The sequence below is a fragment of the Leptonychotes weddellii genome, chromosome 9 (assembly GCF_054177405.1).
Source record: "Leptonychotes weddellii isolate Sample4059 chromosome 9, ASM5417740v2, whole genome shotgun sequence".
Taxonomy (NCBI): Eukaryota; Metazoa; Chordata; class Mammalia; order Carnivora; family Phocidae; genus Leptonychotes; species Leptonychotes weddellii.
Window position 1 is genome coordinate 101736738 of NC_138377.1, and position 7505 is coordinate 101744242.

General features: G+C 52.3%; 1 protein-coding gene across 13 annotated transcripts in view; it reads left to right on the forward strand.

Moving 5' to 3' along the window:
• The first annotated feature begins 2559 nt into the window (after positions 1-2559).
• NEIL1 (nei like DNA glycosylase 1) overlaps positions 2560-7505 on the forward strand; it is an 8616-nt gene continuing 3670 nt past the window's right edge. For 6 of the 13 annotated variants that reach the window (XR_014148734.1, XR_014148733.1, XR_014148732.1 and 3 more), the window contains exons 1-2: positions 2560-3797; positions 4485-5701. Coding sequence is in view for 10 of the 13 variants with exons in the window: in XM_081831439.1 (XP_081687565.1) it covers positions 5268-5701 (434 nt within the window). In the remaining 3 variants the exon portion in view is untranslated. Of the gene's footprint in view, positions 3798-3985; positions 4013-4052; positions 4238-4484; positions 5702-7505 lie in introns of those variants that run through there. The other 7 variants (XM_031040286.2, XM_081831434.1, XM_031040285.2 and 4 more) reach the window with 7 other exon arrangements.

The following is a 7505-nucleotide window of genomic DNA, read 5'->3' on the forward strand; positions in this document are numbered from 1 at the left end:
TCCCTCTGACCCTCCCCCCTCTCATGCTCTCTGTCTCTCATTCTCTCTCTCTCAAATAAGTAAATAAAATCTTTAAAAAAATTAAAAAAAAAAAGTAGCCATCATAAAAATGCCTCGTCTTTTTTTTTTTTTTTTAAGATTTTATTTATTTATTTGAGAGAGTGAGAATGGGAGAGGGTACATGAGAGGGGGGAGGGTCAGAGGGAGAAGCAGGCTCCTTGCTGAGCAGGGAGCCCGATGTGGGACTCGATCCCGGGACTCCAGGATCATGACCTGAGCCGAAGGCAGGCGCTTAACCAACTGAGCCACCCAGGTGCCCCAAAAATGCCTCAAGTCTTAACAAAGAAATAGAAGAATGAGATAGAAGTTTTTTTTTTTTTTTGTATTTTTTAAAGATTTTATTTATTTTTTGACAGAGACACAGGGAACACAAGCAAGGGGAGTGGGAGAGGGAGAAGCAGGCTTTCCGCGGAGCAGGGAGCCCGATGTGGGGCTCAATCCCAGGACCCCGGGATCATGACCTGAGCCAAAGGCAGACGCTTAATGACTGAGCCACCCAGGTGCCCCGAGATAGAAGTTTTAGAACTGAAATCTGTAATAAAGTAAAAATGAACTGGACTGAACAACAGAAGACAGAATCCATAAATTTGAAGATAATCATAGAAATTACCCAATCTGATCAACAGAAAATAGTTTGGAAAATAAACAGAAAACAAACAGAGCCTCGGAACCTGCAGGACTGTAACATAAGATCTAATATTCATGTCATCAGAGTCCCAGAAGTTGAGGAGAAAGAGGGTGGAACAGAAAAAACATGCAAAGAAATCATGGCTACAAATTTCCCCCGTATGGCCAAAGACCTAAGCCTGCAGAGTCAAGAAGCTGAATGAATCCCATTTGGATTAAACCCAAAGAAATCCATGCCAAGGTACATCATACAACAAACTTCTGAAAACTAAAGAAAAGAAAAAAATCTTGAAAGCCGCAAGAGCGAAATGACACTTTACCTTATGGGGGGAAAGCAAATGAGTGGATTTCTTGTCAGAAACCATAGAGGCCCAAAGGAAGAAGCACATTTTTCAGGTCTGAAAGAAAAACGTCAACTGAGAATTCTGTATTCAGCGAAAATTACCTCAAGAGTAAAGGGGGAACTCAAGATATTCTCAGATGAAGGATAACTAATATAGTTTGTCACCAGCTGACCTAACCTAAAAAAGGCGAAAGGAGGACCTCTGAACAGAAAGGAAATGATAAGGAATCTTGGAACGTCAGGGAGGAAGAACAATGGAAGGAGTGAAGTTTTGGATACAGTTAGACTTTCCTTGAGCATTTTAAATTATGTTCAACAGTTGGAGCAAAACATAAAACATTGTTGGATGTGGTTCTTAAAGTATGTAGAGGAAATATGTAAGGTTATTATAAATAGGAAAGAGTAAAGGGGGCAAGGTTTCTACACTTAGAATGTCAACACCAGCGGACTGTGACAAGTACGTGTGTAGAGTATCTAGAACAACTACCTCAAAGGCTGTGCAATGTACTACACTCAAAACCAAAACTGATAAGTCAAACTGGAGTTCTAAAAATTCAGGTAGCCCACAGGAGGGCAAGAAGAAAACAAAAGAGAAGTGGAATAAACAAAAATAAAGTGGCAGACAGAAGATCACAGAAAATTCTAAGTCTCTTCAAACGTTTCACATTAGCTTGATTTCCCAGGTTGCATTCCCTCTTCTGTGCTGTCACAGACTCCCACAGGTTGTAATATGGCATTGTCATTTTGTGTTTACTCATTTGCCTCTTTTACCCTTCTGAATCTCTTAAGGATGGGAATTGTGTTCCTGTGTGTGTGTAGTCCCAGTGCCTGATAGGTACTCCTTCAGTCAGTGGGGGGTCAGAGAGGGGTGGCAATGGGTTTCCTGGTGTTGAATGTAAAAAAAAAAATCCATGAATTGGTAATAGAAAAGAGTCTATAAAAGACAAAGTCCCTCCCCCCCAAAAAACCCCAAGTGACCCCTAATTTGTCACCATTGGAAGTTACTGCACCAAATTCTTAGTCTGAAAATTGATCATTAGAGGGAAGGAATTCAGAATTTATCCTATCTTTTTAACATTTCAGGACAACTAATGGCCTTTCTCTCATGGAATGAGAGAAAACCACCACTTTGTAATTCCCAGTTAAATACTTGATTGAGGCAAGGATCATCGAGGATGATAGAGCCATTAGGTGAAAAGTTTACATGATGTGAAATGATACTTGCTAAAGAATCCCCTCACACAAACAGTCCAGCGCCTCCCAGCTGGTAACTGGATAAACACAGTGGCTCGCTACACAGTGGAATACTACTCAGCAATCAAAAGAAAACCTCTAATAAGCATAACAACATGGATGGATCTCAATGCATTATGCTAAGAAGCCAGACTCAGAAGGCTACATACTGAAGGTTCCATTCATGAGATATTATGGAGAAGACCAAAAGGATAGGGACAGGAAGCAGATCAGTGCTTGCCAGCAGGGGAGGGGGGATGTGTTGACTACAGGGGGCGTAGGCAAATTGCAGGAGTGGGGGGGAATGTATTCTTTGATTGTGGCCATAGTCAGTATGAGTGTATATATTTGTCAAAACTCACACTCTAAAAAAACAAAACAAAACTCAGACTCTACAAATGGTGTATATTACCGTATATAAATTATACCTTAATTTAAACAAAACAAAAAGAGACCAACCTACAGAGAAATCACCCCATCGATTACTTAGTGGTCACAAGGTGTGAAAGGTATCTTTACAAAGCAGAGACTGGCTGTCACAACCTCACCCATGATCAATTTCAGCCTCAGTGATGTTGGACAACCAGATGTTAGGTGTCTCCTAATGTGATGCAACTTGGAGTACAGAGCACCCAGGAAAGAGAGAGATGTATCTAAGGAAACATTCAGACAAATCCAGAATGTGATGGGGCAGCTCAAAAAACAACTGGCTTGGACTCCAGAAAGGTCAGTATCATGAAAACCAAGAAAAAAAAAAAAAGGGTGGGGTGAGTGGGAGATGGAGAGGGTGGTTCCATCTAAATAAAAAATGATTAAAGAGACCTATAACCCTTGATTGGACTCTGCTTTGAACAGACCAGCTATAAAAGACATTTTGGGGACAATTAGGGAAATTTGAATGTGGACTAGGTATTAGATGGTATTGATTTTATTACGTATGATAAATGTGGCTTTGTAGGATATTGCTTTTTAGAGATGCATGCTGAAGTATTAGGGATGCAATGTCGCAGTTCGCATAGTTCATTTCAGAATCCTTCCGCCCAAATGAGGAGGAAGCAGAAGTAATATGAAGGGGCAGATCCCGGCTATGGACCAGGCACCTGTGCCGACCACACTTAAGATGGAATGCAAGCTCCTTACAGAGGCCTCTTTAGACCAGACCTGACCATCTGAAGTGGGTTCTGCTTCTCCGCCCGTTTTTTGTTGCTTGGCTGCACTTGCCACCCGGCAGGTGGTGATGGTGCTTCTGTTTATGTGTTACGTCTGACTGTGCCTGGATTCTTAGGGGCCACCATCGGGTCCCCAGGGCCTGCGTTTATCAAGCACCTGCGCGCCCTGCGCACAGCTGCAGGCGCCTCGGCCTCGGGACCTTGCTGCTTGCTGTTTCCTGCTGGGAGGGCCGACCCTGTCGGGACTAGCCGGGTGACTTGCCCCCAGCCACGGAGACAGCTGCAATCCGGGACCTCAGACCTGACCCGATCCCCGCTGGCGCGGAGCAGCGGGAAGCCAGGTTCCTCCGCCACCTCCCGGCCAGGTGACAGCCCCAAAGTCTTTCCCACACTCGGGCCCCCCAGCCCATCCCGGCCAGCCTCTGCCACCTGACCAAGAAACTACACTTCCCAGCAGGCGCCGGAGCGGCGACCTCAGCTCCCAGCGTGCTCTTGGGCGCGGCCCGACTCCCCTCCCCGCCCCCCCCCCGCGTTAACCCCTCAGTGGCTGCAGGCTGGCGGGGAGCCGCGCGGGGAGCAGGTTACCCGGGGGCGGCGGTGCTGCAGAGCTGAGGAGGGGATGGGGTTCGGGGACCTTGGGGAGCTGGGGTTAGCCGAGGACGGGCAGCGGGGCGGGGTGGTGAAGGGGAGGTGAGCACTAGGGTGCCCGCCCTGCGGAAGTTAGGAATCTGGACGTTCACCTTTTCCCGAAAAACGAAGCCATTCGGGTGCCAGACCCCGGACGGCGCTGAGGAGGGGGACAGGGGTAAGGCAGTCTGCCCTCCCTGGCTAAATGCCCCTGTCTGCCCCACACAAAACCTGGCCTTGATCTGGGCAGGTCCCGGAAAAAGGAGGGTGGAAACTCCCCTCCCGCAGCCAGGCGTGGGGGGCGGCGGGCGGGATGGAGTTCGCTTGCCTCGGCCCCGACGCTGATGTGGGCGTTTCCTGTGCCCCCCCGGACCTTGACCCGGAGCTCCGGAGCCCTTCCTGTGACCCCTGTCCTCCTCCCTCAGAGCCGTGGGCACCTGGTTCCAGCGCACCTGCCTTCGCTCCTCCTCGTCCTCGCTCTGGTCCCGAGCAGTGCGTCGTGGCAGGCCGGTCCCCGCCGCGGGCGGAGTCTCCAGCAGCGTTCTCCCAGTTCTCGTCCCCCTGGCGGGATCGGGTTCCCTCCCTCAGTTGTTGTGGAGCAGGTGCAGGCCGGGTCCCAAGAAGCGGAGTCGTGAGCAAGCAGAGCTTGTACTCTGGGGTGGGAGTGGAGGTAGAGGCAGACAACAAACAAGATCATTTCCGATTCTGGGGGTGCCATGAAAAGAAAACTCGTTGGCGGGGGGATGCTGCCTCGAGAGGGTGGTCGGGGAGGGCCTCTCTCAAGTGTCCCAGACTGAAGGGACAGCAGGGGCAAAGACGTGGGGCTGGGAGGACGGTGCTTGGAGCCAGTGAGTGAGGGGGAGTGTGGGAGGAATAAGAGGACTGTGTGGGCCCAGGAAGGATCTGGACTTGATTCTAAAAGCAGTGGGGGCTCATGAAAGCCCCATGGAAGGTGTTAAATAAGGCAGAGTCTCGCTTCCCCAGCCTGAGCTCCATAGTGCCCTGGGCTTTCTCAGCACTTTCAGGTGGGGACCAGGACCTGTGACCGGGCCAGTTGACTTGTCCGCCGATCCCAGCTGGTAGTGGCCCCCTGTGGCCCTCAGGGTTCTCCTTGATAAAATGGGGGGATAATTTCTACCTCACAAGGTGCCACTTAGCCCCACCTGCTGTCATCCTCCCCCCACAGGGCCCGGCCACCCGCGCACAGAATGCCTGAGGGCCCCGAGCTGCATCTGGCCAGCCGCTTCCTGAACGAGGCGTGCAGGGGGTTGGTGTTTGGCGGGTGTGTGGAGAAGTCACCCGTCAGCCGCAACCCTGAGGTGCCCTTTGAGAGCAGTGCGTACTGCATCTCATCCTCGGCCCGTGGCAAGGAGCTGCGCCTGACCCTGAGCCCCCTGCCTGGGGCCGAGCCCCCACGGGGGCCACTGGCCCTGGTCTTCCGATTCGGCATGTCTGGCTCCTTCCAGCTGGCGCCCCGGGATGCGCTGCCAGCCCACGCCCACCTGCGCTTTTACACAGCTCCCCCCGGCCCCCCACTCGCCCTCTGCTTCGTGGACATCCGCCGCTTTGGCCACTGGGACCTCGGAGGCGAGTGGCAGCCCGGCCGCGGGCCTTGTGTCTTGCTGGAGTATGAGCAGTTCAGGTAGGCCCAGCACCAGGCATGAGGAACAGAGTCTTGGGCTCCGGGCCTGGCTCTGTGAGTGCCTCGCTGGCCAGTGAGGGACAAATCTAGTCCCCTCTGGTCCTCAGTCCCTTTGTGTCGACCAGGACAGTGTCCTTTCCCAGGGACAGCTCTCTGAGCTAATGGATGTGGAACCCCGCAACTGATGTGGGGGGGGGGCAAGAGGAGGATGGGCAGGGCTGCCCTGAGGACACATGGCCAGTTCGTGTCAGACCTGGGGCTCAGCATCCCACTCTGCTTCTCGGAGGCTAAGAAGAAAGGTGAAGGGGCTTTAACAACCTGGTAAGAAAGGCGGCTGAGCAGGAAGGAACTGCTTCAAAGCGGTGGCCGGGGGACTGCCTCATGACACGGTTTCTGAATCGGGCTTGCGGTCTCCCACATTCTGCCTGCCCACTGGTCTGTGACCGTCCCATGGTCTCTGCCAGAGGGGTCACCACCCCACCTGGGATGTGATGCGTGTCACAGAGGATGGCACGCTGCCGGCCACTTCCCTTCCTCTAAAGGTGAAACATGAATGGGTTTCTATTTCGTGCCAAGCCCTCCGCCAGGTGTCGGGGGTACCGCAGTGAGCAAGATGGATGTGGTCCCTCTCCCACAGAGCTACAGTTCAGATAAGGCAGGGGGAACAAGGAACAAAGTGGATGAATTTAAATAGACACATGCCTGAAGAAAAATCCAAGAAGTGGAGAATGACTCTTGGCCGGGTTGGGCGGGGGTGGGGTGGGGGTCGGATTAGGAAAGGACCACTCTAGGTGACATTTGAGCCAAGGCCTGCCCGATGAAAAGGAGCCAGTCTTTGCAAAGCCCTAGAGGAAAAGCACTGTAAGGGACAGAATCACAGACTCAAGGCCTGCAGTGGACTTAGCCATTCCTCCCTTCCTTGGGGCTGGCGTGCTTTCCGTTGGGCCTGAGACTTGGTTGTCCTGGGTGGGTCAGGGCGTCTTGAGCACTTGACTCCTGGCCTTCCCACGCTCGACCCTGAGTGCACCCCAGGGAAGCGTCTGTCACCGTCCTGGAGTCCTCCCATCCAACTTTCCTGGGAAGTCATGGCACAAGTTCACTCTGCCACCTGGCTCTCAAGTTTCTCTCACCTGCGAACTTCGGCTGTTTTCTTGGTCTCACAGCTGGGGAGCTTGCAGGGGTCTGCTCCCCTTAGTGCTCTGACCACCTAGGCTAATGCTCCACATTTCCCTTTACCCCAAACTCTGTCTTCTGGCCCCTACTTCATATGCTGCTCGTGCCCGTTACTGAGTCAGTCTCACCAGGAACCTTTCCCACAAAGAAACGAGGTGCATTTCCTCTTTGTGGGGGTGAGGAGGGATCGGGGACCCCTGGAGGTGGGGTGGGGGCTGCTGGGACACTCGCTAGCCAGGACTTGTCACCACACACCTGCTACACAGAGCCAGCACCAGCTTCCTTGAAGACAGGGAGCTCCAGACTACAGGCGCACCTGAGCTCCTGGGGTCACCTTGTTCTCCACCCAAGACCCTTGAACCTGAGGCTCTTTGGTGATAGACACACAACATCTACAGACTCATGTTTCCTTGAACACGTTCCTTTTTTTTTTGTTAAGATTTGATTTATTTGACAGAGACACAGCGAGAGAGGGGACACAAGCAGGGGGAGTGGGAGAGGGAGATGCAGGCTTCCTGCCGAGCAGGGAGCCCGATGCGGGGCTCGATCCCAGGACCCCGGGACCATGACCTGAGCCGAAGGCAGATGCTTAATGACTGAGCCACCCAGGTCCCCGCAGGGTCCTGGGATC